Source organism: Malurus melanocephalus, unplaced genomic scaffold (assembly GCF_030028575.1).
Source record: "Malurus melanocephalus ecotype Western Australia unplaced genomic scaffold, MMel_1.1 scaffold_12, whole genome shotgun sequence".
Taxonomy (NCBI): domain Eukaryota; kingdom Metazoa; phylum Chordata; class Aves; order Passeriformes; family Maluridae; genus Malurus; species Malurus melanocephalus.
The window spans coordinates 997,942-1,013,318 of NW_026623244.1; the positions used below are offsets into that span (position 1 = coordinate 997,942).

The following is a 15,377-nucleotide window of genomic DNA, read 5'->3' on the forward strand; positions in this document are numbered from 1 at the left end:
ACMCATCAGTCACTTTAAAGAATCTTAGGTCTTCTCTGCTGAAAACTGCACAGCCAGAACTGGTGACAAAATCATTTGTGAATTGTAAAAGGAAGAGTGGCTATCCTGACTTAAAAAATAAAAATTACATGCTGTCAAAACCCTGATTTTGGCACTTTGATTTGATTKTTTATTTCTATTATTGCAAGTTAGKAGAAAGATATCTAATTAAAATRTAGCTTTGATCAARCTCRTATTTTASCTAAAGCACCTTTCTGACCTCTTTTTTCCTTTTTTGACAAAACCAAACATCACATGTGTTTTCTTTGTACTCCAAAACTGATTTGAAAGGCTGAAACGCAGTTGTTTTAAAAAAAAAAAAATGACCAGGATCTCAGTAGGTTCATTAAGGCCTGACATTCACTTTTTGTTGTAGTGAAATAAAAGTTAACACAATTATCTCATTGCTTTGAGTTACCCTTCAAATAATTAAGCAAGAGTCAAAGAAACCAAACCCAAACAAACGAAAACCAGGAAAAAACAACAAATTAAAAGTAAATCCACAAAAACCCAAATAAACAAACATTTAAACCCAAAGAGATGAGGAAGGGTGGCACAGAGAGCACAGGAAGTTTTCAAAAGTTTGTAGACCCCTTGAGTGCATTTAAAATAGATTAACATTCTCTTGTCTAATTAGAATACAATTGCAAGGGTTCTCATTCATCTGCACTTCAGGAGTTGCTTGTCCATTTGCTCAAAGTTTTTATCTATATAATTGCAAGACTTTGTTTCAGAACCTTGCTCTGCTACCAGATTCCTTGTGTGGTCAAGTACAGGTCARTCCCTCCAGGACTCTGTTTTTGACAAAGTTACACTGAGGAGGAGGAGTCTGGCCTCCTAATCCTTCAGTCTTGTTTGGTTTGTTTCCAAATCTTTCTTCAGAAGCCTGTCTGTCTCGGTTGGTGCAAGCTGGAACATCTAGAAACTGTGGGAATGCGACAGTGAAATGTCATCTGCCCCGCTTCTCRTTGCCATTGCTGGCTTGCATGAATGGCTTGGCATGGTTTGTGAGGGTTCTGACTCCTACTAAAATAGTTGCTGTCTGTACCAAGGAGAGGAAATCCTACCAGCAGATCRTTATCTGTGCTCTGGTATAAAATTAAAGCTGCTGAAATAGCTGCAGACACAGCARCTCAAAACAGAGATAGCAGAGAGGAACATACTTTTGTGATGGAATTTGGAATTGCCTGCATCTTATACATGCTGTAGGYTTGCTAATAGCAATGTGCATCTAAGCTACTGGGAAACAGGAAGGCAAGACAATGATATGAAATTAGACCCCCCAAACAGGGAGACTGTTTTAAAACACGTGAGACAATGCAAAGGCATTTTGCTTTGATGCTATGGTTTCCAGAGGAAATGGCTGCAGGTACCAATCAGCATCTTCCTGGYAAACATTGCTGTTACTTTTTTAGTCATGGATGTGGTTTAAAGAGCAGAAGAAAATTCCAGGGTTCCGTATGTGAGGAGTGAAATCTCAGTCTTGGAGATGTTCTATTTAAAAAGGAAGGTGCTTGGAGMATTGGCTGGATGATCCTTGACAGATATTTAGTGTCTTTCTATTTAGAGTGTTTGTTTTATGGGCCATCTATGTACTGTCCCTGGATGTATAGAAAATTAATTCTTCTGACAGTTTTTAGTTTCCTTTGAGGTTTGTCTTTTCCTGTTGTCATCGACCAYGCAGTGCCTGGAGCAGAAATCATAAAACTTATTTTTATTGGATACTGGCAAAACAGGAAGAGCAGCTGCTGTGCTCAGGAGAAGGTGTCGAGCCTTTTCGGCAGCGGAAGTGGCATGCATGCCACCAGCACCTACACTTTAAGTTGGGAATTCCTGGCTTAGAGCAGAACCACAAACATGTACTGTCTTCAGTCCTTCCTGCCTAGAGGAGCTGCCTTTCTGCTCCCTGGTCATCATCTTACACTGGGAAAGGCCTCATCATCTTATACTGGGAAAGGCCAGCAGACTCAGAGTGCAATATTAGCATGGAAACCAGTGCAGCTGCAGGTAGCAGCACTCCTGGTTTATTCCCATGGTTGTACTCCCAAAAGTTGAAGTGCTCTTTTCTCACTGTAACAGTAATGCTTCTGTGGTTTTTGCCTGGTTTCCTGTTTTAATTTGTCTGAYTTCAGCCTTCAACACTGATTCATCTCCTGACCTTGTCAACAAGATTGAAACTSCTTATATCCAATCTGTGTGCTGAAGCCTCATAGTCTAAATTAGTGTATGATCTTTCTTTGAGAATACACCTGTTACTTTGCTGACTGTGCACATAAGCACATCTGGTGCTGAGCTACTTCCATGTTTGAAACAACTGTGGAAATTATTTCAGATATGTAAGTAGGGTTTGGATACCCACTTTCCCTTTCAAACCGGTTGGAATGAGATATCCTTGGCAGTTATCTCCCTACATATTTAGGTATCTTCACTTCTAGGAACATGACTACCTGCTTTCCCAGTCTGTAATTCTTGCCATTTTTTTTGCAGTGGATGATAGTACTGGAGTTATAAATTGTGTCTGCTGGAAAAATCCYATGGTAGCAGAAACACCTTTATCAGGTAATTTATCAAATAAATAATTCCTCTTTTGACTATGTTTTTACTTACGTCTGTCTTACATAATTTAGTAAGTGATCAAACTTGCAGAAGAGCAAATTTAACTGTTTTGGGTTTTTTTTTGTTTTTTTTTTTTAATTTCAATCACCACATCATACAGCCTGGRCCATTTTGGGAATTTTCTATTCATTTTTGTGTTGTGTTCAATGATGATGCCAATAAAACCATTACATTATGTCCTGTCCCTGCCTTTTCCTTATTTGAGTAATACGATATTTCAGTTCTGTGCTGTGACATTGTTCAAGAGAACTGGCCTCTTAAAGTTCTGTGACTTCACCTAGTGAGTAACTAGGCTGGAAATGTGCCACAACTTTTGTTTCCAAAGTCAGTCCATTGACCTGCCCTTGTGATAGTGGTTTCAGCATTTATCCTCACCTTGTCTGTATTCATATTCTCCTGCTCAAACAGCCACTGTCAGCAATGAACTTGAAAGTAGCTTCAAACACAGTGGGAGGATGCCAGCCATCTCTTAARTTTGGGGAAGTCCTAAATGTGCAGTAATGGTGCCTTTGAAATTAGTCTATTATTGCACTCAGTAACAGAACAGCTCACTAGTAGTCTGGCTGTCTCTTTTCTTTTTCTCCCACTGTTTCTTGTAGATCAAAGTACAGAATTCTTTGGAATTTGGATCTTCTTGGAAGCCCATGTASTGGATTGACAGTCCTAATATGGAGCTGATTAAATCCTACTAAAATAAATGTTACTAGTGTCATGTGCAGTGCTAGGGATACATATTAATAGAACGGAGAAAGGAAAGCTTGATGTAAAAGTTAAAAACTCTGATGTCTGTGGAACAAGCTCATTTATACAGACAGATAATTCATACTTATATTTAACAATGATATGACAGGTGGTACAAACGGTCCCTACTGGAATGTAGGAGACAGCTCTCACTTTGGAGAGGTGATGATCTGGCACAGCTCTCAAAAAAAGTTTTTGAGGAACTTAAATGCATTAAATGGAATTTTATGAAATAATGAAATACTGCTTGAAATAGAATGAGGCCAAGAATGCTTTTCAGCCTTGTGTTCTTATTTTACGGATATATCAGTAGTGCTTGGATGGACACTATGCTAATAATGGAAATTGATTCATTTGTACCTTCTAAAGAAAGCTCTTAGGGGGCACAGGAAACTTTCTTCCAGCCTTTTATAATTGTGATCAGGGATATTTGGAGCATTAATCAGATTTTAAGTTATGAAGGATTTACTGTCCTGCAAAGCTGTGTTATGTAAATAAGTTGCATTCACCTCAGTGTAGACATCAAATTGCGTCACATGAATGCTTTGACCCCGCCTCAAATGACTCATTCTTCTTTTACATAAAAAAGTTCAGATGACTTTTCTGCTCCCATTCATCTTAGCATGACAAAATCAAAAATGACAAAAACCATTTCAAATTTCTGTTTCAATTTTGCAACCCATTGATGGTATTTTCAGTACTAAATGAGTATCTCCTCCCTTTTAGAATTTGCCCAGGTAAACTATTTAAATAAATATTGTAAACTAACTGTCACTCAGAAATTTTGCTACCCAGGACACATGGTGCCTGGGACCTTGCCCCTTTTTTAGTAATATGACTCTTGTGGTGCTTAGGTGGTTGAATGCAAAAGGACATTAATGCACTGATTTTGATGCTGACTCCCTTTACCTCACTTCTCGCAGGCCATCCAAGCACACCCAGCAGTCTCACTGTGTTTGAACAGATGAAGAAACTCCAAGAAACAGTGAGCCAGAAAACCAAGCTGGAGATTGGGGATATTGTCAGGGTCAGAGGTCACGTCCGAACCTATAGGCAACRAAGAGAAATTCAGGCTTCATGTTACTGTGAGTGTTATGAATCTGTGACATATATAACTAAGATGTCTGAATCTATGAAAATATCTGAGCTGTATGTAATTAATTGGATATTTCCCACTTCATTTTCTGGCATCTCATTTTTCTAAGGATTTTTATCTATATATCTTGATTTCAATTGTAGCAGCATAGAGTTAGAAGACACACAATGTAATGTGTAAGATTAGATTGCCTGTAACTGAGGCATTCCTGGAAAAACTGTAAAAGCCAATTAGCATGCATACAGAGCACTGTGCAGATACTGTCACTGAATATCTGCAAGAGTGATCTGCTCTTCAGATTCCTGTGTGTTGAAGTAGAGCAGCCAAAGCCTGTGGGAAGGGAGCTGGTGACCTTCTGTGTCCACTTCACCAAGGGCGCTGGGGGCTTTTGGAGAAGTGGCTGCTGTTTGTCACAGCCTGTGCAATCCATTCCATGGGCAGGCAGCAGCATATGGGCAGTGTCCACTGAAGCCTGGCTTCTCCTAAGCTCCCTGGCTCTGCAGGGTGAGGGAGAAATGTTCCTCAGGGACAGATCTGCATGCAGATGCTGCCTCTGTGTCTGACAGCTCTTTGGGYAGCAGGGCTCTGCAGCCCACTGCTTCTGCTCTAGGAGCTTCCAGTTACATAACTTCTTCTCAGTTCCGTGTCTGTGCTGTTGTGTAAGAGTTGGTTTTCCCCAGTGACATCTTTCAGAGATAATACTGAAATTATTTCTTTAGTAGGGAAAATCCTGYCTTTTAAAAACCCTGTGTAACTCAGATAAAAAGTCTAGATTTTTCACCTCTAGCTAAAATTTGCAAGGAAGTKCAGCCTTCCTTTCCAGATAGAAGATTTATGATTATACACAACCCATTCATGGGYTGGTAATAATACCAAAGAGAGCCATGCAATTCAAGTGGCCCTCCAGATGRCTTTCACTTTGRCCCAAATAAAGCTCCTTACTATGTRWTARTTTTCAYCTCTAATGGATAAACACTGCTGAAAGGTAAAATAGAGATCATAAATTCTGGTTAAATAAGTTGCCAGACAAAAGCATAATCTGTAATGCACACAACAGGCCATTTTACCGCCTTGTAAACTGTAAAAGAAGGATTGGCTTTGTGGTTTTGTTTTTATAAAACCACAGTGAACAAAATTTGCCAATTTAATACTGGCTCTGAAGCTCTGTTGTGCTGCCTCAGGTTTGCTTGTTAAAAAATTGCATGGCAGTCCTGGCCAACTCTGCATGTTCCTATTGCCCCTCCAGATAAAGTGGATGATCCTGTGTGTGATGTTCAGATTTCAAGAATGCTGGAGCTCCCCTGTCTCTATAGAGAAGTTTATGATAAACCTTTCAAGTGCCCTGAGGAAATACAGAGGTAAATGCAGCATCCAGACTGCTCCTGGGGCAAGGTGTGGGATATTATGATTGTTTTGTAACTCGTTGCAGTAACTGTGGAAAAAAATGGAACAGAGCCTGACTGTGATTCAGACTGCAGAAATATATAGTAGCAATTTGCTTTTCTCCCAAATAATTGATGATCTATGCAGATGAGATACCAGTCCATAGTATGAAGAAAGAAATATAGTGCTGAACCAAAGTGGATATTAGGAACAAAGTAAAATACTGTGTACAGACCTCTTGCATCTAGTGAAAAATAATGGAGTTTTGATAGAGATTTGGGGATGAAGGCTGCAGAGAGGATAGAGAAGTGTCGTTGCCTGATGTTGTTTCATATGTAAGGTTAAGGAGCTGTTCCATTGAAATGCTCTGCTGCCCTTGTCATTGTCATTGTCAAATCACAAATACATAACCCAATAAACTGAGTCAAACACCCACTCCTGTACTCAGTTTCAGGGTAGCTGGATGCTTATTGCGAGGCCTGATGCATGTGGTGTGCAYGCATTTCAGAGACTGCAGATCTTAAAATCACAAAACTGTAACAGCAAATGATTGAAGAAGAACAGTTGAATGTTTATTCATATAAAAATGTTCTGTTTTAATTAAGGATTAAAATTAAAATCCTTCAAGGACAGTAAAGTATCTTTCAACCTTTGAAACCAGTCTAGTGGACTGACTTTATGTAATTGTTCTAAAACCTATTTCTTGCCTTTTGACATGTTCTGTGTATTCTTGTAGTGGCCTGGAGGGTCAGAATTTCTCAATCCGTATGCTGCATGAGAAAGTGCAAGGCTTTCTATTAGAAAACAAAATTCAGACCTTTTACCAGCAGGAGTTAGAGACAGTTGATTCACTGGTGTCTCTGGCTGGTGTGCATCTACCCAGYCCCAGCTGTCAGGAGGTGAGTGAATGCACTTTTTCCAAGTTTTTAGTGGGGGGAAATAATACCATGTACTTTTTTAAGCATRAACAGATAAGAGACTGGTGTCTTCAGAGGATTCAAAAACCACTAGTGCTTTAGCTTTATGCATTAATTATTTACAGAGCTTGAGGAAATCTTGTTACATTAGACATATAAAACTGGGCTGAAGAAAGTCATGTAAGAACATTCTGTTATTAAGGGTAACATTGCATTTGGACTGAGTAATCTTACAGCCTGGAACAGCCACTACTTTATTTAGATTTGTAAATAGTAGCAGTGCCAGAAAAAGAGATCAATTAAAGGTGCATGAGTTCTTTGGGACAGATGTTTGAGATCCTGAATCTGATCAGGAGAAGGGAGCACAAAGTCTTTGTCTTGTTTCTCATTTGAAGCTCAATATATTAATAGAGATACAGCTTTCAAGAGGAGGTTGTGWTGAGTGGATGAACAGTGCTCACTGCTACATGTTTCTCACATTGGAAGTTCCTCATTGTGAAAGGCCATGATTGAAAGGATGAGAAGGTGGGATCAACAGTTTATAGGCAGTTGCATATAACCAAACTATTAAGAAACTTTTCTATGAGTTAGTAACCCATTGATCAGCTGCAGAATGGGAAATAGAACAAAAACTGTTTTGTAAAATGACTTTCTATTACGCAGTATTAGTTGGATAAATTACAATTCAGATTCTCAACTGGTATAAAGTGATAARTTTTTGCAAAACTAGCTGTTACAAGCAATGGCAACTGAAATGTAACCTGGAGTGTTGTGATTCACTTGTTTACTTTTTGGTTTTCTGCAGAGAAATAAATCCCTGGCAGTTATTTTCACTGCCTGATTTTGATGTGCACTGTAATGTTAAGTGCYATGTTATGTTGACTTCTAATGTTTGTTTAATTCTTAAGAAAGCCAAACAAAACAACACAAAAACCATTCCCTCGCAGATGAGGTCAAATAATAATGAAAAGTAGCTCTTTTCTTGTTGGCCTTGTTAAACTGCTGCTGATAGCTTCTTCTTGATARCTGGGTTGGGATTTAGTTTTGGGTTTTTTTTGTTTTTATTTAAGGATTTTCTGGTTTGGTTTATAGCAAACATGGATACTAACACTAACAGGAGCTATTCTTATTTTAGACAGAGAAGTTTGATAGTAGATTATCCAACATGGTACCCGATATACTTTGTATACTAGCTGAAAGAGTATTAAAAATTCCCAAACACTTTACATTGAAGGAAGTAGTGGCCATTGTGTCCAATACTGGAAACTTATAAGTTTCAGCATTTATAGAAAGACCAAGATAAATAATTTACAAAGCCATTTAAAATAGGAGCTGGTRCAGAACATAGGCTGAAAAAAGCCCCAACAAAACTCAACCCAAACAAAACACCAACCAACCAAAAACAACTCAAAAATGCCAAACTAAGAAAAACATTGTATCATCAGTGTTGTTAGCAGTCATGAAGAGCTATCATAATAATTAGTAGTTGCTCCTGACCTTGATGCAAGGGTGTGAGTATATGTCCCAGGAATTTGGGCACACAGATGCTTATTTAGAAATTGCAGTTCTCCCTGTTGTCCTTCAGTGTTCATTTCTTACAAAGAAGGTTATCTGTTYTTGCACAAGGAAGGACTTGCAGTTGTCAAGTGGCATTAATGCCTTACAAGGAGTGCTTCATAATGCTCTGGAAATGCATTTCCTTGTTCCTCTACTCCCTCTCTGGAAGGTGTCACTTTTCATAATTGGCCAAGGGTCAAGTACCCAGTTCAATCCACAAAAAATAAGTGTAATAGATCTGATTTCTGTCCCTCTTCCTTTCTTTTCTCTTCAGTAGTCTTTTGTTTTGCATTGCCCTCGAACCAAGAGGATAAATGGTGTTGCTGATGTGGAACGAGGTTATTTCGGGCCTGTTTGGCAAGGCAGGAGCAACATGAGCGGACCCAGCTACTTAGGCCATGCCACAATATGCACACTTGTTCACTTCTTGCACTTTTCCTGGATGTGAAAAGATGAGTTATTTGGATATATAACTGACTTTTTTTACTCTGATTCCAGTGTTCTAGAGTATAGCTGCTGTTAAACTGTTTCCTTTCTCTTCCTGTCCCTGTGATCCTAGAAGATGTGGTGCACCACTTCATCTCTTTCCCAATTTTTAAAGTACTTACAGAGTGTTCATCATAGTGGGAGGATATCTCTGCATAGAATATTTTCTCCAGGGAGGTGATGAGCTGCTGTGGAGTCACTGGCAGTGAAATGGAGCAGAGGGTGGAGATGGAAGGAGATAGCTGCGGCAGTTTGAGGTAGGCAGCATTTCTGGGTTCCTTTTCAGCATTGCTACGTAGCCGAGCCCTCTCTACATCCCACACATGTCCCACAATACCTAGTTCCAGTCCTGATGTCTCTGTGACAGTGCAGTCCTCTGGCTCTCCAGGATAAATTTCCCTTTAGCAGATACACATGGCAGAACTGAAATAATTTCCTCTTCTCAGACATATACGAGGGAAAATTTAATTTTATAGTCTACAGATGGTGAGTAAGAGAATTTAACTACTTTTAAAAATAGTTAAATATTAACAAATCTTTTACAAGGTTTAAAGCCAGTGGAGTTCTGATTTGCATAACCAGTGGCCCATCTATACCAAAGTTGTAACCGTTTCCCTATCCCTTAAAACAATAGACTTTTGAGGCTGCAGAGGTRGGTGCTGCAAGGAAGAGTACAAATAAAACAAGAAAAAATAATTTTATGCTTAGAGAACCTCCAGAGTGTGCTTGCTGGTCTTAGACAACTAAGTTTGCCAAATTGACAACCCTTTGTTTCCTTCTTTTAAGAAAGCTACATGTGAATTGGATTCATCCCATTTCTCAACTGGTTTAAATACTTTGAACCAGCCAGTCTTGATTAACCATTTTTTTGCCCTTCTGCCATGCATAAGCTCTAGTGTGTGAYATTTTAGTGCTACCATTCCAGTTTGTGAATGTCAGTAGCCTGGACACGTAACCTGAGTTGTGCTTTCCAGAGTGTGCTGTTTGTACTTCTCTTGATTTGCATGTTATCTCAAGGTCAGCAASGACAAGAAGTTAAAGCAGGGAGTTTTACAGTGTTGTTCACACTGTTTGTGTCTACCCCGTACATTGTTCTGTAGGTGTAACACAGTTCATTCTACATTCTTSCTGCAGTGTGCTTGTCTTTCTGCCTCTTGAGGAAGCTTCACTGCTGCTTTAAATATGTATATGCAAAGCTTATTATAGGACTTCAGGACTGACATGTCCAGAACCACTATTACTAAAATTGTCACCTTCCTAAACCCAGGATTAAACATTGCATGAGAAGTTGCAAAGGGTGATTCCATGAGTAGAATCACGTGTGTGGTTATACCAGGAAACTCTAACACCATCAGGGTGTGATTCATGATGAGTCAAAGGTTACATATTTCCAGTGTTCTGAACAGACTCGCTAATTCCTGTACCACTTCATTTCTTTGACCTGTTATTGATTGTACAGAGAATTTGTCTTGTTTGAAAGATCTGAGAATAACTGGTTGCACAGCACCAGCCCATGAGACCTATCGGATGGAATATATTGATTAAAATACCAGCCTGTTGGCTTTGCTACAGAACCCCTGGTTGGTTTTGGGAGTGAGGATAGTGATAGTAAAATTGTTATTTAATAGCTGCTTCTATCTCAAGTTACACACACACACACACAGACACACACACACACACACACACACAAATGTATTTTCCAAAAGAGGTCGCTGATTTTTGAATGCTCCTATGTTTGGATGTACAACTTAATTTATTTGAAAAGGACCTGATTCAGGAGAGAGGGGGAAGCTCCTGCTGTTACTGTTCAGAGATCCTGAAATGGTGCACCCTGAAATTAAGGCCTGCCCAWGGGTGGCATTTTGCAAAAGGAGGTGTGAACATTGTGAGAAGTATTGGGAAGAGGTGCTATTGACTTGTGAACTTGCAGGATGAAATGCTGGAGGGACTTTGGGTGGACCAAAAGAGCAGACTAAGCAATTTTCGACTGTGTTGACAAAGAAGCTTAATTGCTGCTTTGCTAGAGGATGGAGAGGAGGAAGCATGATCTGGAGCACACTAGGAAAAAACCCTAAATTTTCCCTCTCATTTCATGATAACATTAAACCTCAATAATATGGTATTATATTACTATGTTAATGTATAATATGGTATTATTCAAGTGGGCCAGAGTTTTAATTTGTTTTTCAGAAGCAGTCCTGCCACGGAGCCTTTTTCCATGGATTCTGCAGCACATATGAGAGAGTGCTGATATGTAGCAGCTGCTTACTTATAATAAGGCCTCGCTGCTTTCACTCTGTCAATGCCTTGACTTGCATTCTTAGTGATTCTGTTTCAGTATCCATCCAGGCTGAGCTCTGTGTCAGTTCACACAGAGTCTGTTTTTAATTATCTCCCTTTTCTGACAGGATTTCAGTGGTAAGCCAAACTGAATAATTACTGTGCTTCATTGGAAATATTTTTATCTTTTTTTTCTCCCCAAATGTTTGCTTTCACATTAAAAATTGATCAGAGTCTCGAGTTGGTTGCTTTGCTAGCAATTTCTTACATTCTTGAGGATTTATTACTGCATTTGAGTGAGAGGCAGTCTCTCCATTTTACATATGGCTATAAGAATGTGCTTTGCCATGAGCAAATATTCACTCCTCACTTAATCCTTCCTGCTACATTTCATGTTTGTTTCTTCCGTTCATCAGAGGAGACACAATGAAGAGAAATACCATAGTGGTATTAATGCTGTGACTGGAAACGTGTCCAGATGTGTGGCCAAGTTTGTAATTAGGAGTGGAGTCTGTTGTTATCCAGATTGATGGCTGTGCTGGACAGGAGGACACACAAGGTTCAGGCACTGAATCCTTCAGTCTGAAACAGAGAAAACTGAATGAGCCATTATTCTGTGTTAATTACCTTGAAGTATTACACAATTATTTTTTACTGGTGATTTGAGAGGAAAAAGAGAGTTGGCTGTTGTGGGACAGAGAGATGTGATTATGGCCTGTTGAAATACTGAGAGTTAGCTGGAGGAACAGGATGGAAAARCATGCGATGCATGCTAACATCACTATCCCTTTAGGATCCCTGAACTATTCCCAGTTAGGTACATCRCCTTCCAGGTTGCTGGAGTGTCACTTGAGAATTGCAAATCGTTTGAGTGAAAGTTTTGTGAAAGGATATTCTTCCTTTGGTGTCCATTTTGGATATTCATGTAAATTTTTAGTGCATGGTGGTTACCTTTTTCACTCCTAAGGCTTCTGAGCTGCTTCTGATGAGTGAAATAGGATATGTGAAGTCTGATCCTTCTGTTCAGAACAGGGTGGGAGCATTTATGGGGATAGTTGAAGGAATGGCTTGGCAAATCTTGATTTGGTTGCTCTCATGTGGTTCTAGTTATCACATGTTGGTTTGTGGGAAGCAGTTTAGCACTCTTCTCAAAGAAAACCACAGGGAGGACAGTGTGCTCCCAGCAGATGAGAAAACAGCAGTTGTGGAACTGAAACAGTCTGTGTAGATAAATGGAAAGTTGAAGGACACAGTAGGACAGATGGAGATGGAGAAGAATAAATAATAGTTTTGCTCTTATCTACCCATACTTTCCCCKCTCCACAACTAATTATTTCCTTCTACTTCCCTAGCTGTCATTCCACTGTCTTAGCTCTACTCTACTTCCAAACAAATACTGCTTTTCCCTGGAGTTTTTTCCTCTCCCTCCCTGTTATATATGTMCCAAATATGGAATCCTGTATTCTAAATAACCTCAGTAATGGACCTCAAACACATTKTTCTCCTTTTACAAGAAATTAATTTCCTACCTACCTTCAAAACTGAATTCATGTTAGGGAGGACCTGAAGTTCTCTTCCTCTTGAAAGCCTCTGCAGCCTCTCGTAACTTTAGTTGAGCTGAGATTTCTCACCATCTGCTTCATTCCTTTCTTCCCATCCAGGTGAAGTCAAAAAGTAACTCCAATTCCAAAAGGATACACAGTGTTTTTAAGGAAGCAATAAAGATGCTACAAGAAAAAGGAGTGGTTTTCCAGAAACCTGGTAGCTCCAAGGACTTATACCATGTAAGGAACTGAGCTGTGCTTGCAAACAAGTTCAGTGGTACAACTTTCATGATCAGTAAAAACAGTAAAAATATTGCAGAAATAGTAGAAATGTTTCAGAAAGAAGCTGAACATGTAAGTGCTGTCAGTTTACTCAGAAGTCTTGTCTGCAGCTTACTTCACTGTTGGTTTTACCTCTGTATTGTCCACTGAGTTATTCCGAGTTCTGTCTGTATTCACTGGGCTGCCAAACTGCTCTGATACAGCTGAGCTCACTGAAACCTGGGGCCTGGGACAGGTCTCCTTATTGGAATTCAATAAGGATTCAAGCTTGGTGTTCTACTGGGTCAGTCACTCTTCTTTGGGTCAAACTCTSTTCTATCATGTTCTTCACCTAACTCTTGGAAGCTGCTAATAGTYCTAAAATAATGACTGAAGATTTGACATTCATTATTAGTCTTGGAGGCAGTATGAAATGCAGTGTAGTTATGACAGTGTTACCTCAGAATACACCATGGCAYTGGATTGTTTTTCGACAGCAAGGCCAGTTTCTTCTTTTTTCTTCAGGTGACTGACCATGATAAGGAGCTGTTTAAAGTGACCCTTGATGTGATTAGAGAAGACTGTCGAAAACCCAGGCGTAAGTAGCAGAGTGATCAAGCTCTGATGAGCTGGTGCTGATATACTGATGACAATATTTCCTGCTGCTTGTCCTTACCCTTGAACTSGATCTGTTGCTGGTGTGGCTAATCAGTATAACTGAAAGCAGGACTGCAGAAGCAGCTTCTTGTGAGCATGGAGAGAGAAAGCAAGTGTGCCCAGCAGGAAGCAAAATTCTCCCACCTGAAATAAGCARCCATTATCTTAGATCTGTATCTTTTGAGAATACCTGGATTTTGGGAGGAACCAAATGTAATGAAGTCAGGTCACCACCTAGCAGTTGTTGCTTTGCACTCTGGGGAAGTAGCAAATCTTGCTGGTTCAGTTTCTGCAGGGGAGTTGACACAAAAGTGACCGTGCAGAAAGGTGAAATCCCTGCCTCCTTTAAGTCAACAATAAAACTTGCTTGAGTCAGTATGTTATTCTGTGTAGATTTCGAGTTCAGGTAGAGCTSAAGTGTTTTTTCTTTGTGGTTAATGATTTCAGTCGAACAAAGGCTACTTCTTTTGAGATAATATGCCTTGGGTGGCTTCTGAGTTATCCCTGTCCCTCAAACCTATTGTGTCTTATTGCCATAGTGATAGCTTGTGCTTGATTTGAATGATACCTTGCTACAGTGTGTCTTTCAATTCACTGGGCAGAATCGTCAGCAGGGATCTCTTGCTGCTGGAGTGCAGCTGTTTGTGGGGTACAATGTCCTTTGGTACAGAATAAATGACGGACAGGAGCATATGGCATAAAATCTTAAATTGCTTATATCCCCATACTATCATAACTACAATAGCACTTGTAGGGCCTGGTTATCCTGCAGTGAAAAAGGTGAGGTAATACCAGGTTTACCTGTCTGTCTTAAGAAGTGGTACAATGGTAGACAAGGTCTTGGGAGATGGAGCGAGAAGAGGTTACTGAGTGTGCAGGTTAAGATGGGTTTGTTTGCCTGAGGCTGTTTCAGTGCAACAAATTATTGTATCATGTTGTTTTATTGTCTTTTATTCAATTAACAACTACAAACATCATCTAAGAGTCCAATCATTCTTTTGCCCATTTTATACATCAGCTAGTTCTCCTGGTAACCTGCTTTTTTATATAACTGGGCCACTMTCAAGGCCAAAACCTCAATACAGTTGACTGAGGCACTGAGTGACTGCCTCATGTTTGTTCCCCTCTTGTGCATTGTCACACCAGTACAATACTCCRTGATCCATGAGAGGTTGGGAAGTTCTTTCAGTCAGGAAAAGTCAACAGCAGAGACTAATTTGTGGATCAAAGACTTTGAAGAGTTCTGACTCCTCAAAGCCACATTTTCCATACTAAGCACCTTAAAATTAGCAACTGTTTTACAAACCCTCTTGTCCTCCCTGAAGCTTTCCCCCCACTTAGTTTCCTGYTGTAAAGAGGACAGTTTCCAGGTCAGTGTCGCTTTGCTGGTTTCCAGAAGGACCATTTCAATGTCCTGGTCATTGGTAGTAGCAGCAAAGCCAAGAAGCTTCAATCGAAACCACCAGGGCCCGGCGGGTATTTGTTGTCAGCRGATGATGAAAGAGCACAGAGCTCAGTGCGGCTGCCGGTCCCCCTCTGCTGGCGGGAGCGCGGTCCCAGCCGCCCGCAYGGCTCCCGGGGAGAAAACAACGACATGGGCATTCATCTCTAAGGCTTTTGCTTGTTTGTTGCAAGAAATTCCTACCCGTTTTCRTTCAAGAGTAATAGTAATCCTCCATGACAAGAAGGCTGATTTATGATAAATCAAATTCTTCTCTCCAATGAGTTATTTCTCTGCCAGTTTTCCGGCAACGCCTTGCCCCTTTGCTGTAGTTGTGACACATTCCCAGGCCCAACCCA

The 15,377-nt window shown here is 40.0% G+C and overlaps 1 protein-coding gene across 2 annotated transcripts in view; it reads left to right on the forward strand.

Moving 5' to 3' along the window:
• STN1 (STN1 subunit of CST complex) overlaps nucleotides 1–15,377 on the forward strand; it is a 42,629-nt gene that overhangs the window by 18,561 nt on the left and 8,691 nt on the right. For both annotated transcript variants that reach the window (XM_057379473.1, XM_057379464.1), the window contains exons 4-9: nucleotides 2,527–2,598; nucleotides 4,320–4,481; nucleotides 5,739–5,850; nucleotides 6,612–6,774; nucleotides 12,777–12,899; nucleotides 13,446–13,518. In XM_057379473.1, coding sequence (XP_057235456.1) covers nucleotides 2,527–2,598; nucleotides 4,320–4,481; nucleotides 5,739–5,850; nucleotides 6,612–6,774; nucleotides 12,777–12,899; nucleotides 13,446–13,518 — 705 coding nt within the window. The remainder of the gene's footprint in view (nucleotides 1–2,526; nucleotides 2,599–4,319; nucleotides 4,482–5,738; nucleotides 5,851–6,611; nucleotides 6,775–12,776; nucleotides 12,900–13,445; nucleotides 13,519–15,377) is intronic.